The 27055-nt window shown below is 41.5% G+C and overlaps 1 protein-coding gene across 2 annotated transcripts in view; it reads left to right on the top strand.

Annotated features, from left to right (window-relative positions):
- Positions 1-27055, top strand: part of LOC117138561 (putative polypeptide N-acetylgalactosaminyltransferase 9) — a 57091-nt gene that overhangs the window by 4206 nt on the left and 25830 nt on the right. For both annotated transcript variants that reach the window (XM_033300722.1, XM_033300720.1), the window contains exons 2-3: positions 10779-10836; positions 20563-21335. In XM_033300722.1, coding sequence (XP_033156613.1) covers positions 20945-21335 — 391 coding nt within the window. In that variant the 5' untranslated portion in view covers positions 10779-10836; positions 20563-20944. The remainder of the gene's footprint in view (positions 1-10778; positions 10837-20562; positions 21336-27055) is intronic.

Here is a 27055-nt window from a genome sequence, read left to right as displayed (position 1 = left end):
GTGGATATACTTACTTCCGTTCGTCACGAACTTCACTACATAACACTTAAAAGTATGAATGAACAAGATTGCTAAAATTTTAGTGGGTATAACATTACACAGAACAATATTTATTTTACGTTGACTTCAAAGGTTTTTGACCTGTTGACTCTCTTTGAACCTTTTGCCACACCTTTGTGTCCTCAACAAACAGCGAAAGATTTTGCAGATACTTTAGTACCGACTTTTGAGTACCTCTACAAATAATTGAATTATATTTTTTATTTCATTATATATTTATTTGAAGTGTAAGGAATCCTATTAAAAATGCTTGCCCGCATAATATTTAGTTTGGAAAATTTATACGCATATAATCCACACAAGCTGAATATAAATAAATCCCTAAATCGGCCAGATCTTCACTTAAATATTTCGCTGCTCATTTCGTATTCACAAGTTGCTGAGGAGTATTCCCAGTGCGGGATCCTTGGGGTCATATATTCCAAATGAATACATTGTTTAACCATTATGTCAGGCCCACATGCGAAGGCTTTCTTCATAAATTCATAAAATTTCATAAACATAAATTCGCCGACAGTTTACATTTGGCATGTGTATATTTATATGGAGGAACCCTTTTGTTTATATGATAATGAGTGCCCACTGCGCCTCTGTGCGGTTTCTGCTGATTTCTGCTGATTTCTCCCAGACTATTCCATCCAATCTATGTATGTATTTCGCCTGCTTTTCAGCCTATTTTGGCCAGAATTCCTTGCCTTCCGTTGGCCAAAAGCCCGTGACATGTGGCGGGGCAACAAGCGGGCTGCTGGCCAATTTATGGCCATGGATACTATAAATTGTGGCCGAGCTATTGATTTGCTGTTGCATTCTGCTGCTGCGTGTGCTGACAGTTGACAGTTGAGTTACAAGGTCATTAAGTGGGCCGGGGGGCACTGCGAGTGCGAGTGGGAGTGGAAGTGGGTGGCAAAAGAGTGGGGATCAGGACCCCCGAGCATGAACCCGTTTTTGTGCGTCATGAGATATAGATACATATGTATGTGTATCTATCGCGTGTTTGTCTGCGCAATTGCGGTTAATGTCCAAAGCGTGGATTCATTTCCGTTTTAAAAAATCTTTTATTTTTGTCTTCTGTTGTCTAAGATTTTTGATTGATTGATGTTTTGGGTTAGAGAGCCTGAAAGGTCACTGGAATGACTGGCAGCAATCCCTCATCTTTTGTTGGTGCCAACAAAAGGAATTCACACAGATTATCCCTCGAATTGAGTTGTTCTGCCCTTTTGTATGCCACCGAGATACCAATCTTTTTGAGCCGTTCTTTTTAGCTGGTGTTTCTGCTGTGCTCTGGTATTAGATTACCATTCCTGTTCTGGGTCAATTAGTTTGTTTGGTCAACTGTTTGACACATCGATAAGGCTCTAACTGGTAATGGAAATGGATGGAAGTGGGTCGCCAGTGGCCTGAAAGTGCAATGTGAAAAGATGCGAACGCTTTCACCCAACTCTCGAGTGGCGAGATACGAGATACAAGATACACATACTGACAGCTACTTAATCGAAGTAGCCGCAGTCTAAAGTGAAATGCTGCGCAGATTTTTATGCATTTGCAGCTGACCAAAACCAAAACCAAAACCCAGACACGGACTCCAGATTCGAAACCCAAGATGAGTCGTCTCAGTTTTCAGGGCAGTTGACTGCCGCATTCCACTCAAAAGATGCTGCAGGCCCCAAAAAAACCACACACACTCGTACATGTGTAAGCCAAAGTCTGGTCTTTGGGTACACTGAGAGAATGCTTCTCTCTTCAAAGTTTCTAGTTTTATCTGTAAAAAAAACTAACCATTGCTATTGCTCTTATTTAAGATACAATGAAATAGTTTTAAGCAAATTTTCTTGAATTTTTTTATAATTAAAATCGATTTCCTTTACAATCTTTTTGCCCCATTTTTCGCTGTGCATATCTTTGTTTTTGGTGGATGCAGAAGAACCTGTTTGGTTTGGGATTTGGCTTCTTTTTTCCTCTCATTTTTTCTTGTATGTTGAAAATTTACGAGTTTGGCGAATACCCAGCGCGAAGAATTCAATGAACTCGTCTTCTAAGTTGGCTCCGCCGTCTGCCGGGCTAAGTGGGCAGATCCCAGACATGGTCTTAGGCCATGTAAATGGGGGTTCTCAACAACCCACCATCTACCATCCACCATCCAGCAGTCACCATTTACCATCCCATCGTCCAATCCCAGAAATTGCTTTCGAATTGGATTAGCTGCATAAAAAAGTTTCTTTTGTAGGCCCACAAAACTTGTAGGCCGCATGTTGCAGTCGTGTTGATTTGTTGTTGCTGCTTGTCCCAACATTTGTCTTGTCATTGTTTTTATTTTTTTTTTGTTTTTTTTATTTTGTTTGCATAGTTTTATAGTTGGCATAGGCCGGAGGATGCCTTGTTTTGGACCTGGTCGGTCGGCAATTAGCAGCGGACTCTGCTCCACTTGCCCCATCGTCTGTGACAAATCAGTGCTCTGGTCGCCCCATCCACTTGCCAAAAGATATTTTTAATTGTGGACAACGCACAATTAGTGCTCAAGTTATAATTAAATGTAGCCAAAGCACTGATGGCCACTAAGCGACACTAACAGTCAGGCATCTAAGTTTTAATTGCCGTCATTTGCTGAAGTGCCTGAAATGGCACAAATGCCTGAAATGGCAGATGGGGGGAAATGAATGGGGGGAAATCACTATAAATACGTTGTGCGAAAGAAGAGTTTTGAATGCGAATCAGTTTGTGGCCATTCTGCTGTATAAGTTGATCAGGGTAAACTTAAAAGGCTACATTTAGTTGAAGATATCTTATAGAAATATAAATATAAAGCTAAAATCATAGTACTTTGAAAGCAGCATTCAAATATGTAACCCATAAATATTGAAACAAAATAAACCATTTAAAATAGACCTTGTATCGACCTCTAAATTTTACATAAATAATCAAATGAAATATTTTCAATTGCTTAAAATCAAAAGCATACAAATTAACATGTGGCAATTCCAAATTGTTCAAAGTCGTTAATATCGAACATCAGCCTTTTAGTTTATTTTTGTTTATAAGCCGAAACGATTCGCCAGCAAATCATCTTTTATTCATCGCCTCAGATAATATCCAACTATTTTAATTGAATAAACAATAGACTTTCGAAGCATTTAATTGCCTAGATCACAAAGAGACCAAAAGGCAAAAACATCTTCAATTTATGGCTACAGAAGCAGCAAAGGCAGCAGCTCTAATGACTTGAACTAACCTTCGGCAACAAATCACGGCTGTCAGAAGTGGCGGTAGAAAAATGAAAAATAAATATATGGACAAAAATATAAAATACAAATACAATGGCCAGCAGAAGATTTAATAAACCACACCATACCGACACCGAAAGGCCAATCGAGAGAAACCTGTTGCAATTCGCTGAGTTTGCCTCCAACGGCGACGGGTTTTGTTAGCTTTATGCTTTTCAGCGCTTTGTTTTATATACAAAACTACTCGTGGTTTTTTGTTGCAATGCCACAGTGGTGTGTTCTGCCGGCTCTTGTTCACAGTTTTTCCTCTGTTTCGGTTCGGCATTAGGAGACATGAATGTTCATTAAACCGTAACCGCAGCAGCAGAAGCAGCAGCAGAATCACCAGAAGTTGTCAAGCTCTCGAGCTCACCTGAGCCGCACATTGCCGCAAATGCCAATGCAAATGCCTCAGGTGAGCTGAAGTCACCTCGAGCCAACTCGAGAGTTGGCCATATCAGTGGCATTTAACCAGGAAGGCGCCAATGTCGGCCAAATCGAAAACGAAGTCAGAGTGCCCTTTCAAAAATAACTAAAATGTACATACATATACGTAGTTGCCATTCCATGTGGTTTCTAAATGCAAAACAAAGTACTAAAAGAGTTGTTTAAAGAATGTTTTGAAACTTGTACACATCAATCAATACGGCTGTAAAAAATTGTTTAGATAAAACTAAGAGCTCAGAACTTAGCTATTTATGTTTATTTTCACGGCTCAAAATAGGCCAAACAAATGGGTTTTTTGCGATTCAATTAAAGTGGTTATTCGATTTTAAGTGAGTACCAATGTTAATTGTTTTTATGTCTAACAGCAAATGGCTAAAATTGCCATTAAATAAGTCACACCCCGGGGTTCTTTTGAAGAGATGTTCAACTCTTTACAACCCGATCCTCGTCAGCTATCAAGCGCAAAAAAAGGTTTCAGTTTACAACTGTGGGCCAAAAACAAAAAAAGAAAAAAGTGTTAACCACCAGAGAGTCAAACGCGCTTTTGGCCTTCGGGCAATAAACTTTACTCAGCCATTGGAGCTTGGGGTATCTTTTCTACTCCAAACTTTTTACATTTGTGGCAAATGTTGCATCATCATTAATACAAAACGACCGCGGCAACAGCAGTACAATCGGTGATGATGTTTCGCTTGGTTGGGGCCTGTGGTCCCCCATCCACAAGAGTACACCCCGCATCTTCTGTGGAGCACAAGCTTTCCACTTCTTTTGCCCTCACTATGTCGCAAATCGACACTTTCAAATGCAAATGCAGGAGATGATGACAGCAATAGCTTCTCCCATTTTTTCATCAGCCATATACTGCGAAAAATAGGTCTAAAAAAGTGATAAAAGCTATATTTAGTCTTCATATAAGACTAATGAGGAAAAATGCAGTTTTTCAATTTGTAGTAAAATATTTATATCTTTTGGCTAAAAGTAGTTCTTGAAATTGTTCGCTGTGCCTGCGTTTAGCCTTTAAGTTTGAAATGCTAATGGTTATAGCCAGGCCTATGCGAAGGTGCAGTTCATGAGTCAGCCTAACCAGCAAAATGTCAGTGTGATCAAAGTGCAACAGCAGTGGGTTGAGCCCGAAAAAAGAAAAAGAAACGGGCTGCACTCTCCGGCGACTGCAATTTATCACGGGTTGCAACAGAAAATTTGTGAAATGCATTCAGGTGCCGCAAAATATTTAAAGCATGCCAACGGGGCACACAATCTCTGAGTTTAGTGAAGTCATTAAGCTGGAAGTTATGTAAGCCCAACGGATGGTTCGCCATGGGCCAATTTTCCGAGCCCTGCAGCAGCCGCAACATCCAACCACCAACTACCAACATTCAACATCCAACAGCTGAATCTGAAGCTGATTGAGCTGTAATTAGGCGGCTGCTTCATCGGATTGGATCTTGTCGGGTTTTTCTCCACTCTTATTTACTTCTTTTTCACCTGGCGGAGTGTGTGTGTTGCAAGTCTAATTAGATGTAGCCGAGTTGTCAGTGGTTATGTGGGTCGCCTGGTAATCAACACCCGCAAAAATGTGTTACAGATATATGCGCAGATAAAAGTATAATTTGAAAAACTCCCAGCCAAAGGCAGTCAATTTGAAATGAATGCCAGCGAGTCATAAACTGGCATTCCAGGCACGTTGGAAATTAACCAAAAAGGCGGTGTACTGTATACCGTATGCGTTATAAATAAAGAAAAAATATAAAAAAAAGAAGAACAGAGGCACCAGAATGAAAACCATAACCATCGAATAAAGCGAAAACTGGGCACGGTCCAAGAGGTGTTGAGGTGACCACCGCCGACCGAAAAGGCCAGGTGAACAACCGTCTGATTGCCTTTTGGGGATCTTTACAGCTATTTACTTATGCCGGTCTCGCGCCCTCTCTTTCACTCTCTCCGCTGCTGACTCTTTCCTTTTTTTATTTGTACTCCTCTTTCCAGTGGCCAAAGGCACCTGATTTTTCTTAATTTTTTCTTTCTTTTTATCTGCCAACATGTCGAGCACTCTAATTGTGTTTGTTGTTTTCCTTTTTGTTTATAAACAAAGAAAGTTTGTAGAAAAAGTAATTTAAACAACAGCGGAATATCTCGTGCTGCTGCAATTAGGGTTTAACCAACTGAAGCTGCAAATGAATTGAAATTGAATTATTATGGGTGCATATTTTATACTTTATTTCAGTGTAATTAAGTAATTTGCATGGAAGCTGCTGTTTCATTATTATTATTTTACTTAATTAAGCGCGCTTGACTGCATGGTTCAGTGTGAAAAGTGCGACTTTGAATATTTGTACATACGTCCATGATTTTTGAATACATCATAAGCAACTTACGATGATTCTGGTAACGCTTTCTTTGCATAACTTTTATTAAAATTCACGGAACATTTCCCGTTCCATCTTTCATAAGTCATGATTATATATCTCTCATATTTTTTTTTCCTTTGAACTCTGGCTAATTTTTTGTATTGCTCGAAGTTATGTAAACTTAATGCCCGCTCCATCGATGCCGGTAGCTCTGGCTTTGGTTCATTCAGATATTTTTTGCCATCATCATCATCTGCCGCCATCGTCATCGTCATCATCTATCCGTTGGATCACTTTCACTGTCATTGGTTCCCCCGGGGCTGTTTCGCATTTTGTTTTTATAGGCATATTTAGTTTTTGCAGTGTTGATATCATCAATGAATAAATGCGATAAATGTTTATTATATTTTTTATGTAGGCCAGTGCTTTTCATTCCCTTTGTAATTCGTGCATGTTTTTCTCTTGGTTTTATCTTTTTTGCTGTTATGATGCACAAGCCGAATATCAAAATTCATTTGTAAAATCATTTTTGTCAAACTTTTGATGTGCATAAATCCAACCAACAACAAAAACTGAAACAGAAAAAATGCCCTTTGCACAGCAGTTGCTCGTATGTAAATACGTAAAATGTAAACATTTTTGGCAACGAATGGTCAAATATTTGTTAACAAAGTGTACATATGTGTGTGTATAATGAATGGAAAATGTAAAATGAATGGCCATTGGGAAAGGGAGGTGGGGGGGAACTAAACAAAGAATTGCGGCAAGGTGCAAATATTCTGTTTTGTTATCCGTAATGAATGTGTGCAAATAATTGCCGCATCGAGTGCAATGAATTTACAAGCTTGTGTTTCATTCGGTATTTATATCTCAATATTTGCTAAAACATCCACGTGGACCATCGATCTGACTTTTCTTCGATTCCGGTTTCGATAATGTGAAAAACTGTCCAGCTTTTCTACTAGAATGCCAAACTCGTTTGTTGATTGATAAGATGACAGTATTATTTCTATTTTAAATTCTCTTTAATCGATAATCGCGTGTTGATAAGACTCGCTTAATGAGTTGCGTTTCCGCCGGGACCAGCGGTAAACAAACGGAGAAGGAGCAGAAAAAGATACATATTTTACTGATAAATGAAGTTGGCACTTTAAAAGGTTAACCAAGTTTAGCCAACTTGTCGTCATTCAATTAAATTAAACTTTGTATATCTTTGTTTCCAAAGAGAGCCAAGTGCTTGATTATGTTTTCCTAGAATAGTTAAGATATGTGGTTTCCTTAGTTATCTGCCCACAGATTAAATTAATTTCAATTTTTGAGTCAAATTTGTTGATAGTCTTCTAAGAATTTGTATATCTGATATACATTTTGGAAATACTGATAAGAAATCATAGCAGGGGTTTGTTGGTGAGATCAGCATTAAAATTAAGCTCTTAATTTAATAACTTAACAAAAAATTTAAGAACTATTTAATTTAATACCTATTTACATGAGTTCAGACCTACCCTATGTATATGACTAATAGAGTAGTGAATTCTTTTTCCTGCAAAATGTGTGTTGCTAGTTTGCGCACATATTTTGATTGAAACTGTAAAGTATCTGTGGATGTGGGTAGCGACGACAAACTTGTAGATACAGATACTACCCACACACACGCAGATACAGGAAAGTGCAGCAACAATTCTTCGAGGCCATCGTTGGCGTCACTATAAAATCGCAGCCGCCTCGCCTGCAACTTTTACAATCGCAGCTAATTAGCAAATTCATGCTAATTTCGCGATGTAACAAATAAAATTACAACGTGCACGTGTCGCTTTGTGTAATTAGTTGCAACATGTTGGCAAAAGTTTAAGCACTCGAGTGGGCAGAGATAAGTCCTCGCCTCGTTTGGAGTGATAAAACAAAAGTTATGTCCCATGGGAACGAGAATGCGTTGCTGGAACAACCGCGGCGAACATAATTCATAATGAAGATGTTGTAAGGAGCGATCGCTCCAAAGTCTAGACAAAGGGAGTGCTCGTTTATCACAATGCAAAAATGGGGCTTCCAAAAGGAGCCGGTCCGCGGGTCCACCCAAAAGGAGGAGGTTGCTCCCCGAGATTCCAAAGGAAGTCTGCGCATAATTACATCTCTCAAGACCTGGCCCGGACGTCTCCGCCTCTTTCTATGGACATTTGAGTGGTGCCCACGGGACACGAGATTCAAAATGGCGGACACATGGGGAAAAGAGTTCATTTTAAATTCTAAAAATATTCGCATAACTTTCAATCATGGTTGCAAGCCAACATATATAGTTTTAATGCGTGACGATTTTTTATGGCTTAAACTATGCTTATTTAAGCTTAACTAGCTTTAAATACGCTTGACTAATGTATTTTGTTTATTGTTTGGGTATTAGAACTGGTATTATCTATCCCTATTGACTGTGTATGATAATAGTTCTATGACATTTTTACCTATTTCCGTCGTGTCACGAGGTCATTTCTATTTAAAAACGGACAGCTACTGAAACCCTTTGCAGGCCCAAATCGATTTTAGTTATTGATTGTAATGATTCCTTGGGCCCCATCCTTCATGTCTGCATCCTCTTGGCCTCCATCTATCCATTTTCAGTGCTATGATTAATTTTTGTGTCAAGTCAGGTTTTGTGGGCTTTTGTTGTTGCTGGTGCCTTTTGTGATTTGAAAAATTAGTGCAAACTGCAAATGATCATAAATCAAACAGTTTTGTTGATTGCATTCGAAGTGCCCACAAATTGCATGATTCTGCAATTTGTGGACTGCATCTCCTCGCCAAACCTGCAGTTTGCATTCCCCGGATGCTGCTGACACGACAACAACACTGGAGTCCCATGTCCCTTGGCAGTGGGGAGAAGTGGGGGACATTGCCTGGAATGGGGTAAAGGGCATTCCTGTCCATGTCTCCATGGTAGTTCCGCAAATAATTCGGATTTTTATGAGGAAAAAACAACTGACGAAGAATTATTGGCCAGCGTGTTTATCTTTTTCGGTCCTTTATTGCTAGTCAGCAATTTTTATTGTATTGTAATTAAATGTCGTGTGCAAGGGTAACATTTGAGTAAAACCCGACTTTATCTAAACCTTTGAATGTTTCCCAATGAGGTGGCTCTGCTTGTTGTTGCGATGACGAGACGCCGTGATAACTGGTTTTCCAGCTATGTAAATCCACTCTCCGACTTTAGTTAATACACAACGCAAAAAAGAAGCATCGCGTGTTTAGTTATGGCCACACGACCTTCGCTCATCGATGATTATGCGGGATATAGCATTGACCACTCAAAACGGTTCAAGACAATTGCACAAAATTAACTCCCATATCCGATGGTGATGATGATGCTGACGATGATAGCTCCAGTCTCCATGACGTAATCCCAGCACTTTGTCCGTCGATCATTAGCAAATAATTTACGCCATTTATTTTGGAAGCCAGGGCAGAGTGGAGCGGAGCTGGAATACCTTTCGGCAAAAGCGAATCGTTCTTGTAATCGGCTTAAAGTTTATGAACCACCATTTACCTTAATGAACTGCCATCGAGGTTTTCAACAGTTTGGGTGGTCAATTCCTGTAAGTAGCTTAAAGTCGATCGCCACAACATTTTGTTCTCGCTTCTGTGTTTTGTTTTCCAGTTGCATCAGCTTGGGTTTTATCTGGCTTTCGGGCCAACATTGTATGTAGGTTTTTGGCCGGGGGAAATGCAGTCGTCTGCTCTCAAAGCATCGCTAATTAGTTTTGCCATTTCAATTAGCCCACCGATGTGTCGTCGAGATGGGACTTTGGCTTTGCCCATCTATCTGGGTGAGTTGGTCACCATATATCCACATCCACATCGACATCCCCATCCACATCGACATCCCCATCCACATCGACTGCCCACACCATATAGCTCAACGTCATATAGCTCAACGTCATGCGATTGGATCGGGGTTCTTGGCCAGGCTTGTCTGTTCTCGTATGCCTTGAAGTAGCTGCTGCATATCGGCAGACAACGGCCAACACCTAACCGGTTTGGCAGAGCACAGGGCAAAATGGCAAAAAGCAGGAAAAATATGCGATAATACATAGTATGTGGGCGTTTGAATTGAACCCGAGAGAAAGCCAGGTAAAGTGGAGGAGAAGAGAAATGTCGGAAACCCCGTTGGGGGACACTAAACCATATTGATTAGCCGGTGACCCCAAAATGAAAATGTTGGGAAAATGCGGAATCCAGAATCTTGTTGGCAAAAATGGGGATCAGGGAATATGCATGCTAAATTTTAACAGCTATGAAGAAATGTTGCCTGCTGAAAACTGAAAATTCTTTTTAGTTAAGTTCGACTTTAATTATGTTAACAACACCCCATAAATATTACACTTAATTGCTGTCTCCTGAACAAGCGTTTACCATTTCTACGCCCATAAATTTCGAATATTAATTTCACATTTAACGCACCAACCGAACTATAATAAAACCCTTCACTATGGGAAATTTTCCACGTGCGTGGCCAACACGGAAATGAATACACCCCCGACAAACATATGGACTTAGTGCCATAAATTCATGGCCTTACAAAAATAATTAAATGCATAGTGATCTAGAACTATGATAGTGGAAAATGTATCAAAGCTCCGCCTAATATTCTGTGTGCATATTTTTTCTGTAATTGCAGCTCTTGTGGTCACGCTCCCAGCAAAAATCAGGAAGCGGGGAAGGAAACTCATGCAAAGGTGAGCAAACTGCAGGGAAAACAAACAAATTTTCAATGTCAATTTGTAGTCGGAATTTATGATAGCCATTGTTTGGTGCGCCAAATATGGCTAACAATTTCACTGAACATGGCCTGCTACTTATGGCCAACTAACTGGCCAAGAGACCTGAGTTTCATTGTCTCGATTGTGTGTGTCTGTGGTTGTCGTTTATATATGTATTTATTTTCCTTAACTTTTGTTTTTTTTTTGTGTGTGTCCACGGCTGTCGGACCCGGCTCTCGCTCTTGGCCTCGTTATTGTGCCAAATGGCCATAAAAGGTTAATTGGGTCCTTAGCAACTCTCCTGCAACAAATAATGCTGGCATTCCAGAGGCACTTGGACGGCTGCTTCTTCTACCTAGGCGCGACATAGAAAAATCTTAATTAGTTAATTAAAACAACAAACAACTGCAGTCGCGACAAGAACTGGTCAACTGCCTCAATGGTCCTCTTCTTTCTTCGCAGTTTGTCCTTTTCAGCGCTTTGAAGTTAGCTACACGGAGACAAAATCATAGTTGGTTCTTTTATAGTTAAGAAAAAGTCTCAGCTTGAGCCTGATGTTCGTTCATATGTATAAATGGGAATAAATTCAATTTGAAATAGAGGATCCCCGATAAGTTGATATTTACTTTGGAAATATATTTCAGAAATATATATTTAAGAAATAGTGACATGGCTTTTGCCTCTGTGCACTTTTGTGTTCTGCTTTTCAGGGGCGGACTGCAAGTAGTTCACTTGGGCTACTGCATAATTCATTCGGTTTTAATGACATCGAGGCGTGGATAGTGGACTTGGATAGAGACACGTTGTCTGGTCCTCCACAGATCCTTCCATTCGCTCCTTCAAATCCCTCGAGGTGGCATTAAACTATGAAAGGCATTTAGTTTAGCGATTTATATAGGCGACTTTTTGACAGTTTTATGTCGCCCAGATACAGATACAGCAACAGCAGCAGATACAGATACAAGACCAGATACGCGTTGTCCGACGATAACGAGCTGCAGGCAGCTGAAATGTTTTCCTTGCAGCCTCATTAAATGGAGCGGCAAATGTTTATATATATTTATGTGCTGGCCACTCTCGCCCCACAAATACTCGTTATCCTTTGGCCATCGTCGATGCAATTGCCTGGCAGGGATTTATTTGCTTTTAAGCAGTTTGTAATTGCCGTTCGTCCAACGTACAAGCAGTGTAATCCACCGACTAGTGGCAGGAAGCACCAAAGGGTTCTGAGTTTCGGTCCGGAGCAGGGAGCTTAGCTCCCAGAGGATTTCAAATTGATTTTACCTTAACGAACCGAATTAAAACGGCTGAGGTGCAAACGTATTTAATGAGGAGCTGGGATGTTAGCTTCCACTGCTGGAATTAATCAGAAGGAACTAAGAAATTGGAAAGCATGTGCTATATATCCTATTTATAGGTAGCTTATTATAATCGGTGGGCCACACTAAAATCACAGTGTGCCCATGCTAGCTAGGCCTTGAGCAAGCTGAAGCATTTTATATCGAATGCAAATAGTGAAAGATTTGTGATTTATTTCAATAAACATATCAATTTTATGATTTATTCATATAAACATATCAACCTTATAAATGTATCAATTTTAAAGACTCGGAAACTTTTCACATGAACTTTCTGATAGGAATTTTAATTTCAAAAGCTAAGTCCTAAAGTTCAGGCAACAACTTTTCCCAAAACAAGCAAACTTCTTGACAGGTTCAAAGTCCAGTCAATTTCCATAAACTTTTTATGCAATATCATTTATGATCTAATTTGACTCATCTCCATTTCCCCTTCATGCGACCTTTGCCAAAAATATAAAAACTTTTGCTAGGAACAAATTGTTGGACATGGCAAACCTCAGCGAAAAATTCCAACAAATGTTATTTTCAATTTCATCTAGCTGCACAAGTTTTATCCTTCCTAGTATTTGCTCCTTTCTCCATCCGTATCTTGGCCACAAAATGTGGGCCCTAATCTGATGCCAGCCAAAATGAGCAGTCGAAAAAGGGACCAGAAATATGTATATAATAGCAGCATGTAATGGGCATAGACATGGAAAAATGACCAATAGGCGTTGCAAGTGGAGGGTTGGGGGGATGACAAAGGCGTTGGAGCCCACATTCGGAAAAATGAAACCATTTTTGTCATTTGACAGGCAATTTTCAGGCGTAACGTTTTCGATTTTTCTAGACCTATGCTTGTCATTTTCCGCCACAACGCAACCGAATTATCTGCCTAGAAAAAAGGGCGGCACAAAAAACATAAAAGAAATAAAATGTCTGATGTCCTTCGGTGACCCCAAACAAAAAAAATCTATATCAAAATCCGACGATGTTAGTTTATATAGCCAACAGAGTAGGCGGATGTGGATGTGTGTCCCCAAATCTGTTGCCATTTCTCATGTTTCGCTGCCCCGGCTCACAAAACATTTTTGCCCAAATTTCCACAAGCCTGCCAATCTACTGGGCAACTGGCAACTGCGATGGTGTGGAATATTTAATCGAGCGGCCACATTGAAATATATTGAGTGCATTACCAAATCCAGCAGCCGCTCACAACTCAAATCTAGCTCTGGGCTATCATTTGATTAAATCTAAATCTGTTTACGAGCCGCACTTTTCCCGCCCGTCTTCCCTTTTTTTATAGTCCCAGTTGCAGGCAATAAATTAATTTTTCCCTCTTTCGCTGGTGTTTTTGTTGTTAGTTCTTTTTGTTTGCTCTGGGAAAACCTGAACAAACAAAATTAACGCTGATAACTTGTTGTGTGTGTGTGTGTGGTTCGTTCTTTTTCAGTAGTTTTGGCAAACAGTTACAGCGACACGGTTTGTTTTAGCCGAGTTTTGCTAACGAATTAGAGTTGTGGTGTCTGTGGAAATGTGATAAATGGAAAAGAGCTTTGCCCCAAATAGAGGTGCTAAATAATATCAGGGTCAAATTAATTTGCATAGACCAACCCATTTTTTTTTTAGAGTATGATATTATTTGTATATAAGTCAACAAATAAATCAAATCATAAATAGACGAGTAAACTTGCTGACTGAGACGTGGTTTAAAGAAATAACGAATGTTTCAATCAACTTCAGTTGTCAGTAATATCTATTATCGCTGATAAATATTTAAGTTTCTTCGAAATTAGTTTCTTATTCAATTTGCCAAAGTTGATGGTCAAATGGCCAAGAGCCAGGCGTATTGAAAGCGGCAAAATGCAATTCCCGCTCTGAAGTGCACCGAAAAACCAACAAAAATCGAAACTCAAACAAAAGCCGAAAAGGCTAAAATAAAAAAAAAAAATTCAAGGAAAGAACCGTGAAAATCGTGAAGATGCCGCCAACTGGTCAGGTTGAAAAATGGCAAAATGGCCGGGCATGGCAGGGAATTGGAATTGAGGGCCCGGCGAAATGGCTTTGACTTCAAACTGAAACTGGAAAAAAAGAGGCAAACAAATAAATATTGGGGTCGTGCAATAAAACAGAGAGAAAACGCCGCATGGGGAGTGGAGCAGTCTACACTGCAGGTGGAAAATGCATGCATATGCAAATGAACAATTGATTTCCTTGCGGCTCATTTCAAGTTTTATTTGAATCGAATTTTCCTTTAAACGCGGCCTTTTGCTCTTTCGCTCTTGCGATTTGCTGCGCTGTTTTTACCATTTATTTTTTTTGGCCGACTTGCTTGACCCCCAAATTAGTTTGTGGGTTCTGCTTGCTTTTGGCAAGGCATTAGACAGTGGAATGTTGACCTTCTTTTCGGGCTGTGCAAGTGCAAGGTCAGCCGAAAAGCACAAAACAGATACCCGAAATACCCGCATTGGAATCAGAGCAGCGAACTTGGCTGGACCAAAAACCAAAGCTGGATCTGGGGAATTCTGATTGCGTTTTATTTGAATTCTTCTCGCATTTCTCGCCGTAGTTTTTTTTTTTTTTTTTGGGCTGGGCCAACAAGTTTGTCAAGTTTCTTTCGGACAGTTTGTTGAATGAATTAGGCAAAAATCTAGCCCGACTTTTTGACAAGTTTGCTGGCAACAAAGGAAACGATTTGTGGCCAGTTGTCATAGATTATCAAATCAAGTCTGCCGGCAAAGAAATGGGAAAACAAATAGTTTGATTTGATTTCTAGTTTATGGGCGTCCAATAATGATGATGACGATGATGATGATATCAGACGGGCAAGTTTGTTCAACTCTAGAAACTCGAGGAAATTTTCGGCAGTAAAACTTTCCAAAATCGTAATGACATCTCTAATGAGTTTCCATGCAAATTGGCAATCAAAACTCGATATGCACAAGAGAGAAAGAAGAAAACTCCATGAATCTTGTTGACTGGCAATTATTTAATTGCAGTTTAATAGCACTCCCCCCCCACTCGCTCATCCTGTAATTTATTTTCGAACAATGAAAAGTGCACACAAAAACGGCAAAAAGCCGAAACACACTCACACACACACTCAGCCAGATGGAAAGAAACAGATGTTAGAGGAAAAACATTTAATTACATTTTCTAGATGTGTGTGGAAAAGCATTCCTGGTGCCCCCGTTTGTCAAATTAAGAGCCATAAAAAATGCGTGGCATGTGACCAATTGTCGGACTGGTGAGGATGCAGGTGAGGATGCGGCTCGAACAGGTCCTCCTCGATGGAGCGATTCGAACTGGTTACCTGGCGGCGGACTGCCTCGCAAATTAACAGTTAAGCGCCAACGGTAAATAATTGTCAAAGACAACAACCAGTCCAAAGATGCTGCCTGCCAGCCGTTCAACCTGCAAAAAAAAGAAGATAAATAAAATATAAAGCGTTTCGTGATGCACCGATCTCAGGAAAAGCTGAAGATGAAGGCGAAGTCGCGCGCCGGTTGCATTTGCCATCGCAAATGAGGTTTGACTGGTTTCCGTGACATGAACCAAATGCCCAAAAGGAGTTCTGCCAAATACAGTAAAGCTCCGCTTCGAAGGCTGAGAAAAGACATATAAGTATATATTTGAAAATTGGGTATCAAGCTATAGCTTAAAGTTTTGATCCTAATCTTGTATTATCCACAATATCAGTAATAGTTAGAAAGTTGTTAGTTAATTTCGAAAAAAAATCAAAAAAAGGAGTGTTGCATATGGTTTAAATAAAAATATGATGGTATCAGTTAGAGTTCACTCCACCTACCATTGAATTCAAATCCTTGAAACGACTAATTGCGAGCACTGTTCTAATCAGTTATCTTGTTAAAAATGTTTCCTAGATTAAATTCAATTTTCCAAATATTCTCAGATATCTACGAAAGTACCGCCGCAGGCTAATCAGCGTTATTGCATTTAATACTGATATTTTCTGGCAAAGAACCAAGTTGGTCCCGCAGCATCAGAAGCGCAGACCAAGTCGAATTCAATTACCATCCGTTGAGATTTCAATTTGTGTGGTGTGGCTGGCTGGCTGGCTGGTTGCCTGCGATTCTGATTCTCACTGTACCTGCTCGGAAAGAAGACCTGTCTGTCTTTCTATCTGTTCGTCCGTCCGTCTGTCTGTCTGTCTGCTGGCAGCAAAACCCATCCACATCCCTGCCCACCGAACGTGGCAAGATGCTGGTCTGCTTCTTAGACTGGTAATTCTAGTCGCCTTGGCAACTTCGCGCTGCTGGCGGATGTGCAAATATTTTGATTAAATTTTCTCCATGGCAACTTTCTTTCCACGAAGCGAAGCTGCCTGCAACTGCAGCGGCAAAACCTCATCATCATCAGCAGTGGAAATAGCAGTGGCAGTGGCAGTGGCAATGGCAGTGGCAATAGCATCCATCTCCCAGTTTTCTGGCTCTGCTGTTCTTAGCCACTTTGGGGGCTCGCATTTAGAGTGTGTGTGTGAGTTTCTCCAGTTTTCCCCTCAGAATATCAAACACGTTTAGCCGTATCCTCGAACTTGACTTACGAATGGACATAATTCCCAAAAATTATGGCCCAAAGTTCAGGCTTAAGTCTGACCTATTCAGACACAGCGACTTCATTCCAATGCACTCGAGAACCACGAACTCATTAGAAACTGAAAAGTTTTCATTTGCCAGCGAATGCAAATGAATATTAAAAGAGGGGGAAGCGGGAATGTGAGTTCCTTGTGGCTGCGTTTTAATAACTGTGGATTAAGTCTACATAAATAATAATGATTATAAACTGTGTGAACCGCAACCAGCGTGAAAATGCACAGCCCGGAAAATTCCTTCCTCCACCCACGAAAAGTTTCTGCATAAGAAAATGACAAATGATCGCCGGGCAAAAGTATTCAAAAAGTAGCTGGAAGAACAGCAGAAAAAAAGATGCAAGCTGAAACCGTGACAATAAACTTTTCTTACCCGTTTTTCCTGCTCTTCTCCGTTCAAAGAAAATGCGAAAAATTCTTGGACTTTGTTATGCGTAATTTGAGGTTTCTTACTGCGAACCGAAACGTGGTTGTTCCGCAGGCGCGCCTTTAATTTGCAGTTAAGTGTTCGACGAATTATCTCGGCAATTATTTCTGAAGGCTCTGATTAATGCAGAGCATAGATAAGACCGCACCGAACTAAAAGCAATCTGCGAGGTAACCATTTATGCTCATTCTTTTCTCATTCCCCAACAAGCTAGCAGCCTATTGAATTTAATTGTATCTTATCTGGGCAGCGGAACAGAGCTGAACTTAACTAGACTCATCGGGAGCGCACAAATTGTTCGACTCGCTTATCAGTCAATTAGCCAGGCGATAAGGGGCAACACGAAGCGAAATTGCAGGTAAATACAGGTGGAAAGGCGAAGACAAGAAGCCTCCGGGGGAAAATCAACTAGGTAGAAGTCTGGCCGTCACTTTAACAATAGGAACACTTATCAGGCCTACGATTACTTCCTTCCCTTGCTTTTTCAGCTCTGTTCCTGCAGTTTTTAGGTCTTGGTAGTGTTTCCCTATCGCAGGAATAATAAAAGTTTCAATCCACTATCAAGCCGGAAATTGGATCGTTTCGGGCACACAATCTGACGGGCAACTCATCAAACCCACACCCGCAAAAGCCTGATGGGTACTCAAGATTTTTAAAACAATATAATTGGTGATAAAACATAATTTATTTTCGATTAGTTTCCAGTGAAAGTCACATAAATAGGTTTGTAATTGCGAAGGGAATGCCATTGCCTCTGCACTCTAAAAACTGACAGATATATATAATAAACAGCAACAAAGGAGCATACTAATCTGGTGCTTAGAACCTTAAAACATTCTTAAATGCGCTATGAATTGGTTTTATGTGAATATATCAGAAAGAGAATCCAATATAGGCTAATTAAAAAGCAGCCATTATGGTGAATTATCCATAGAAACCCTAATAACCATTCGAATTTTCGATGCGAAAATCCAAATAAATTAAATACCCATTTAGAGTGGAGCAAACTCCCCGAATGGCAGATACTATGATATCTATGGCCAAATAGCTGCATTTCAAATAACATCCCACCGCAGAAAGACCAAAACCCAAACCAAACATTGCGCATACGCCGCGTGCACCGCAGCCAAACGAATGCCGCAGCGACAGAAGTGCATTTTAATTAATATAAACATTTAAGCGGGGCGAATTTCAAGTTGCTGCCTGCAATCTATCAAACAAGTCATCAATTATAGCCTGTCGGGAATTTTATTTTGAAGGTGGTTCGATAAACGATAAGGATTTTGAAGTGACTGAACCATGCGTCTATTTGGATCTGATAAACTAAAATTAGATGGGGAAAACTGACGAATCTGACGGCAAAACGCCAATAATTAGCGTGTCGTGGTTGTGTTTTTTGGGCCGGTTCCGAAATAATAATTGAGATTGTCAACATTTGGTTTTGACGTTTTCCTACCCCCCCTTCGATTTGCTGTGTCTGCCAACTTTAATCGCTCTATTTTGCGAGCGCAAACTCCGGCAGAGTTTGTGTTGTTGCGTTGCTGTTTTTACAGCTGAGTGAGGACATGACATGCTGGTTACGACCCCTGCGAACCCACCTCATCCCAAAGTCTTCTCTTTTGTTTTCAATTTATAAGCGCATACAACGGAAATTGCCAACATGGCGGGGGGAAATCACATGGGGCTTGCGGGCTGGATAGCTGGATGGGTGAATGGGTGGATGGCTGGATGGCACTTGAACCCAACGAGCCATAACAAAAGGCACACGAAGTAATTAACTTGTATTTATTGTATGCACACATAGTTGCCATGGCTAGTTTGCTATGGGCGAAGACCGAGCGTGGAGTGGTTGATGCTGCCCTCTAATTGATAAGCTCCAAGTTGGATCGCCTGGCCCTCTGGACTCCACATCGTTTTGGCCAGCATGTGCAGGCGATTACTTAGGGCACAGAACTGCAGTCTCGGTCCGTCACGGTGGTCAAGAAGCCTTGAATGAGAGTGCCGATCAAGGCCCCGACTAATGTTTATTAGTTTTCATTCTCCCTATATATACACATTTTCCTTAATAGACGGCTCGCTCGAAGCAATAGTAAATTAGTTTTGCTACTGGGCTTACACGTTGCAAAAAGTTTTGGCTTCTATTTACTTCGTTGCACTCGATAGTAAAAACATCTTTCAAGCTGATAAATGTGTCTAGAATAACGTATGACTGGATTTCCCACATAAATCGCACCATATCAAGTACTTGTTTATTTATCGATTTTTATATTTAGATGGTTTATTATGACCTCAACAAGGAAATCAAATGCATACGGCAACGAAAGCTACGAATAGAATATAGACTTAAATGCTGGAAAGCTGGAAATCAAACATTGCTCGAAATGGCTGACTAGAGTCGGTGATATAATCCTGGCACTAATTCAATTGAAAACAATATCAAACGCAACCTTTACCATTCGCCATTCACATAATCCACTCTGCGGGCGGAGAAGCATTCGCTAATTGGATTAGCATCGAAGGGTATTCAACTGCGGTTAGCAGGCGAAAGAACCACAACTTCTTGTTTGCTGCGTATGATGACGCTTCTGCCGCCGCTGCTGCTTCTTCTTCTGCTTGCCGGATGCACTGCACCAACCTGACACGCAACTTTACTCTCTGTGGGCCAACCACTTGAGCTGCGGCTCCTCACCATACCACACTCCACAGTACACTGGGAAAAATCATGCACTCAAAAGGGCAAAATGTATCTATGTATCTATTGGTCTAACTTTTGCAGATCGAACGTATTTCTGTTTGTTATCATGCATAATAGTGTCGCATAATTTAGTTATGCTTATAACTGTCACAGAGAAGAACATTTTGTTGTTGCGAGAACGCCCTAATTAATGCTTAATTTAGGTGCAATTTTCCCAGCATATTGACCATGCTGGTCTGTTTCGGACATGGACTCCACTGCTGTGTAGGTCCACCTCTGTCCCGTTCTGATTCGTTGGCTTGGGGCTCAAGTGGCGTGTCCATGTCATTTACCTGGCAGCCACTCAAGTGGCAAGTGGACAGGTGCACGGGGTACGGGGCTCGTTGGACTCTGCGGATCGGTACAAAGTTCTGATGCGGTTTTTGCTGCAATTATATAATATTGACATTAGTTGCATGTTGGCCGTCGCTTTATGTTTACGACGAGGCCGGAGATCGAGGGCTGGTTCTAGCTTTGAGCTTAATTGCAAAATGCAGCAGCAGATGCGGCATTCACCAGGCCTTGAAGTGCTGTGCTGGTCTGTAAAATTGAATCACCACCTGATGGACATTTTTGCATCTCTCGTTCACAGGCTCTTTCCAAGGATTCATTCGTTCTGATAGTTATATTCGTTTACACATATCCAGGCGCTTCGGACCGATTAACTGCAGAGACTGCTAGAAAACATAGACGTAATCTTCCAAGAAAACAACGCATATCAGAAGGAGGCAAAAACCATAACAAACGATTGCAAGGGAGAAAAACATATCCTGCATCATAAATCATTGCCAGGCTTTGATTAATGTTGCGTATACGCAATGTTGTCGGCCAACGACTTGTACTCTAACTAAGTGAAAGCTCAAATCGCTCAAAAAGTAGAGATATTCGGAACCGGCTTCCATTAGCACCTTCTGGGTTACAATCAACATCTCCATCAGCAGCACCGGTTGAGACCACAAATCCAGAAACCAAAGATGGCCTTCATCTGGCGGCGACGTTCTACGACGATTGTGAAGCTGGTGGCCTTCGCCCTGGCCATTTGGTTCTGCATTGCCTTTCTGGTCTACACGGACGACACTCGGCGTAGAGCCGCCCAGGAGGGGGCTGGTGCCAGTGGAGGAGGCAGTGCTCCCGGAGTGGGCGGCGGAGCAGGAGGACTGGGTGATCCCATTGCCTTGGCTCTGAGAAACGAGCCTGCCGGCGAGGACTTTGGCATCAATGGGAATGTCATCGGCGGAGGAGGACAGAAGCAGGCGCACGATGAGGCCGACATCCCACCCACTGTGGGAAAACATAAGGCCGACCTACAGGCGGAAAGGATGCGGAAGAAGGCGGCCGAGCAGCCAAAGAAAAAGCCACAAGAAGGTGAGTCTATCTGTTTTTAACAACATTTTTTGCCCTGTTTATAGTAAGAATACTTTATGTAAGAGTTTGTCGCACAAAATTTACCTGAAATATAACAGAAACTTATACAATAAGCCAACCAGGCTATTCTCATTTTCCAAAAATATTTATCGAGGGATTTGCAGGATATCCCGCATTCTCGGACCATTAGTGCCCATTGCACTTTGCATATCGGAATCCCTCTGTTCTGTGCTCAACAATAAGCATTTATATTGAAATCAGTTGCACATTTATTTCCGACTCAGATCCCTGCGATTTCACCCGCTGCTCGCCAAACTATTCAGCTGAATTTTTCCGGTCTTGTTATCGACGCCAGAGATTCTATTTTTCCTCGTCCAAGGCTGCCGCCCCCGTTTTGCATCCACGAGTGGAGTTTTTTGCACTTCATTTCCACGCAATCGCTTGCAACTAATTCCCATCAATTCAATGCACACGCAGGCGAGATCTCCTCCTCTTTTCCACCCATTTTTCCCCACGCTATGAGTTTTCCAGCTCGTTTTTTTACGGTCACACATCCTCAATCCTTGTTTGGGAGATTGCATTTTGGGTCACTAGCCCGTTTCGATACAAGATGCTGAAAGAAGCGTACCAAACGGGGGATAATAACACATATTGCTTTCCTGTGTTCGCCATTCCCCCCGCTCCCCAGCCCGAGAGCTTTCCCCCCTGCGCTGCGAGGAAAACTTGCTGCTGTCACACTTCCTTCTTTTGGCCACCGCCTTTGTGCCTTTAAGAAAATTTCTAACAAGTTTTACAACAATGTCGATGATGCCAGCGGCGCACACTAACAATCCGAACAACCCGAACAGCCCGGACAACAACATGCAGCACTTAACAACTTGGAATTGCTGCCAAACAGCATTTTCAATGTCAGGGCGAGGGAATCCAGAGCGGGGGCTACGCCGAGATAGATATTCGCATTAAGCATTTGGCGGGGAACAAAAAATAATGTTACTTACTAATCAAGTCAATGCTTAGGAGCTGGCCCTGGGATTTTACTCAATGGACACTTGACTGGCCGCCCAGGCAAATCAATGAAGCCAGACCAAAGCCAACCAGCCATGAATTTCGAGGCGGGAAGGGGCTGCGACCAGATCCAAATGGGCTATGGGAATTGGATGGGGCCTAGGCGACGGGGTCCGTAGCTCGTAGCTTCCTGTACCGAAGACCCTCCTTCTTCTATTGCCTCGCATGTGGAACAAGCATTTAAGATTGCATCAGCATGTGGTCGTTCGGTGGGGCGAAAGGGGATACGGGTGATGGAGGAGCTCAGCTGGGAGATCTAGTCTCCCTGGCAGACAATGCACGTATTTGCAATTTCGCATATCATGTTTGCATCTCTCGCTCCTCGCTCCTTGCTGCTTCTTCATCATCATCCATGCCCATTCCATGCCCCTTCGTCATTATCATCATCCTCGCCGTCGTGGTGCTGCATCTGCTCATCAGCGTTGAGGTGGCAAAGCTACAAGTTGGACCCCGATCCTGGGCAGCAAGTCGGCAGATCCGCAACATCGGAGGCATCAGCAGCTGCCCCATGGCGTCAAAATTGTGTGCAAGCCTACAAACGTTTACCAACACTCCCAGGAAAAGGGCTCGCACAGGGCGAACTATTGATTTTCAGGCACAGTGAGGCCAATACGGTAATTTAAGACTGAGAAAATCTAGATGGGGTTTTACGAGCATGCCAAAGGTTTTCCTAAAAGTTAATAATTGAATTGGCCGAAAACACGCACCAATCGCTATCATCGCATTTATCTAATGAAATGTATATTGCACGGCGTAAAAATCTGATTGTGTTTATATCCCTGATAAATTTCAATGATTAGAATATCGTATTTTCGGTGTCTTTTATTAGCAACGCGTACTGCTCATAAATTTCATACTAATTAGCGTTAATCAATGTATTAGAAATAATTACAGAGCTGAGCTTACGCAAAAACGTTACTCATCTAACAAAATCGAAACAAGTTCCCAACGGAACTTTAAGCTTCTAGTAAAACAAGCAAATCAACACGTTTTATTACACGCCTGATATAATGGAATACTAATGGTGTCTATATAAGGCTTGATTGTGATGTTTTGCATTTGACGGAACCCATTTCACCTATATGAATCATTAAAGAATCTCCTGAAAGCAACCATTAACTTTGGTTTATGGCTCTGAAAGACAAGCCAAGTGCTTCAGACATCTCTTCTAGATCTAGAGCCTAGATCGTTTTACAACTTCGCATGTGGATCAACTAAGAATGGGGTTATGGTCTGGAAATAGATCATTCTTTCGAGGGCCATAACTTTAAGTTGCTCCCCATGGGGGGCTATTGAAGGTGACCACTGTGGCATACTGCTTCATCGGGGGGATCTTGCTGGGCCTTAAAGTTTCTCGGCTCTGTGTTCATAGCTGGTAATTAGTGTTGTTGTACTTATTGGCTTTGGCCTTGGGGCGCGTTACCACCACCGAAATGGCTAAAATGGGAAGAGGTTGCGAGTGGCTGCAACACGACGTTTATCGCGCGCTCGCATCGGATTCTTGAGGCAACTACTAACCCCCAACATACCCCTCCCTGCGCATCCCGGCATATCGGACCCTACCATACGTATAATGCACCAAGGGAACCAGCCTTCTGGCCATGTTATCTTGATCGTTGGCCCGTTTTCCCTGGCCACCTTTTACCTCCCGATCGCCTTGAGTCTTTTTTTTTAGTTTTTTTTTGTTGTTCGTTCTGCTTCTCATATATGCATAATTCTTGTTTTTACAATTTAGCAGCGATAATGATTTTATATATACACGGCAGTATGGTCACGCCCCCTTTTGGGCCAGATTGATTTGAGCCTGTGCCTGTGCGTCTTCCCCCGTTGCTTTTAATCAAAGCTAATCCCAGTTCTTGATTTGTTTCATGTTCTTCGCATGTCTATTGCTATTTATGGCCCACACACACACACACTCGCACACGCACACCCAATATCTATACGTATACATATACGTATCCCTTTCGGAAAATCCCTCGGCATTAGGCGAAATAACGGTACTTTGGCATATTATGTTACTTTTATGCGGAAAACATGATGATGAAACGCAGGCACGCAGGCAAAACACCCGATACGTCACTTCCCCCCCCCCCCCCCCCGCGCACTCACACACACACACGATAGCATTTGTCATGTGGCCACGCCCCCTTCCTCTTCGTTATATATCCGTACAGCCCCCATTTTCCACCTGCTGTCGCTGTCTATAACAAAACATTTATAGCTTCCTGTCACGCTCAGGCGTGTCCCTGGAGCTCTGTTCGCTGCGATTGTCTCCTTTTGTCTTGCCACACACCCCACCGAATTCCCTCCCCCCCTTGCACTCGTGCCCCTCTTGTGGCACATCGAAATATAACGCATACGCCGCGCTGAACAGCCAACAGCACCGACAAAAAATTGTCAAGTTCGATTTGCCAAACGCAGGAAAGTTGAAGGTGAATTGGTGTACAAATGTCGTACGGAAAAAGTTGACAACTGATTGATCAATTATCACTTAACTTTATTGGGATAAGCTAAGAAGAAAACATGTTTTTTAAGAGATACTTTACAATGAATGAAATGAAACTATAATAAGCTTTAATATTTAAAGAGTAATTAATAAAAAAATAGTAGTTAATATGAAAATCGTATTTATTTGATGACAAAGCAAATGAATAAGTTAAGCCCATTGTTTTTCTTTCAACTATTTTGATTGCATTACTTCAAAATATTTAAGAGGCAGAAATATTGCCTATCCATTTATGTTGATTTATGTTGACATACTTAAGAAAAAAGACAGCAAATAGTTTGTAAGTTTGCAACACTGAGTGAATTGTCAAGTTTGATTTATTAAATGTAAAAGACTGAACTCAAGGGGGCATAATTGAAGAACACGTCAGAAAACACATTGATTAATTAAGATTTTATGTGAGAGAAGTGCCTTTTGGGCGAACTGCAAATAATGTCCACCCATATCAGACACAGCTTGAGATTTATAGCGATGTAGAAGAACGAAGAGCTGCAAATAAAATACAACTTTGTAGGACTCACCTTTGTCCAAAGGGCGTGACCATAATTGGGTTATTTCGATCGAGGTTCGCCGGACGCAAAAAGGGACAACAATGGGTGGGAAAGAGAACGCCAGCGCTGTTGGGCGGAATCATTAATATCGAAAGAGACCATAAATATGCTACAGTGAATCAATAAAAGGCATAAAATCCAGTTACAGTCCCGCCCCCGAGCCCTCGGCATATATATTTTTTATTGTTTTTTATTATGATGATGCGTGTGCGAGCCCAGCATGCAAAAAAGTTCATTACGAAGTGGTGTGGGTTAGGATTTGGGTGTGGGCAAACAAGGAGTCCCCCCGGAACTAAGGATATTCCGAGCTAGAGTCCTTGGCGCACGCGTGAATATTTCGCAATGAAGTTGTAACAACGGCAACCGGCGACAAATCATAAAATTTATGAGCCGGGCTGACTGGCCCCCTGCCCACCCTGCTTCCCCTATCTTTTAAGCCAGCCGCCTCTGGGCAATTTAATGGTTTTTCTCTTATTTTCCATTTTTGTGCAAGCGAATTTATTGTCGGCTGATTGGCCTCTTGGTTAGGCCCCTCTGTGGCATAATGCGGTTGGTATCCTCGATGGATCCCCGACCCCCGTTTGCACTTATTCGTATCCTAGCCTTTTATGGCTTTTTATTTTCCCAGCTAGCTTTTTTATGCTTATTGAAATTGAAATGATTGTGGTAATTGAAATGTTTTTGCATGCCTGAAAGTTGGCCGGCCACTGGGAATGTCTAGAATGCGTCCGATGGTTCAGAAAAAATATGCTTCTTAATTTGGCTCGAATCGGGAGATGACTTTAGCCAGAAGAAAACCAGTTAACACGACCATTGAGTCATTAAGAACTCTGTTAGGTTCTTATGGGTTTTTAAATTAACCGGTTTGGCTTGCAATTCGTATTTCAAAACCTAATGTTAAACTTAGGTTCGAACTTTAATAGGTTGCTATAAAATCTTTAATTTTCGCATTGTAAAATTCATTAGACCTTTGTCTTAACAGAAATAAAAATCAAAGACCTCTTTTATAGTCGTGATGTGCAGAGATAAAATAAAATATTTGAAAGGATCATTTTTTAAACTTTAAATTACTTATTGATGTGTACCGTTCTCTTGTCGCGATGTAAGTAAGTGTGTAAGTGTCTTAAAACCGTTTGAAAGTTAAATAAAATTTAGTTTAAGCAAGGAAAATTCTTTTAATTAAATGTGTAATCCCCCCAAGCAGCGACTCAGGTTGTGTGTTAGCAAGTTTTCGCAGAATTTTCCATTAATGTTGTCCCTTTTTCCGAAGGACAACGAGCACGCACACAGCGCCAATAAGTGTCTGTTGTGGTTGACAAATCACATAAAAAGCAGATGTAGATTCAGGACCACGAGGAGTGTGGCTTTGTATGGTGGCAAAGCTGGAGTGGAGTTAGCAGCTGAGAACAGGGAATTCATATTTCCATGCAAATGCAAATAACAAAATAATAAAATGCACAGCAAGGAGAAAAACACTGATAGCACAGGACTCGCATGAGAGGGTGGAAAATGGGGCTGGGAAAACAGAGTCACACTCACACACATATGCGCAAATTTGCAAGGCAAACGATTTTTCATGACCCTGTGAAGCAGCTTCC

This window comes from Drosophila mauritiana, chromosome 2R (assembly GCF_004382145.1).
Source record: "Drosophila mauritiana strain mau12 chromosome 2R, ASM438214v1, whole genome shotgun sequence".
Lineage (NCBI taxonomy): Eukaryota > Metazoa > Arthropoda > Insecta > Diptera > Drosophilidae > Drosophila > Drosophila mauritiana.
Note: the sequence above shows the minus strand (reverse complement) of the source record. Positions and strands in the feature narration are given on the sequence as shown.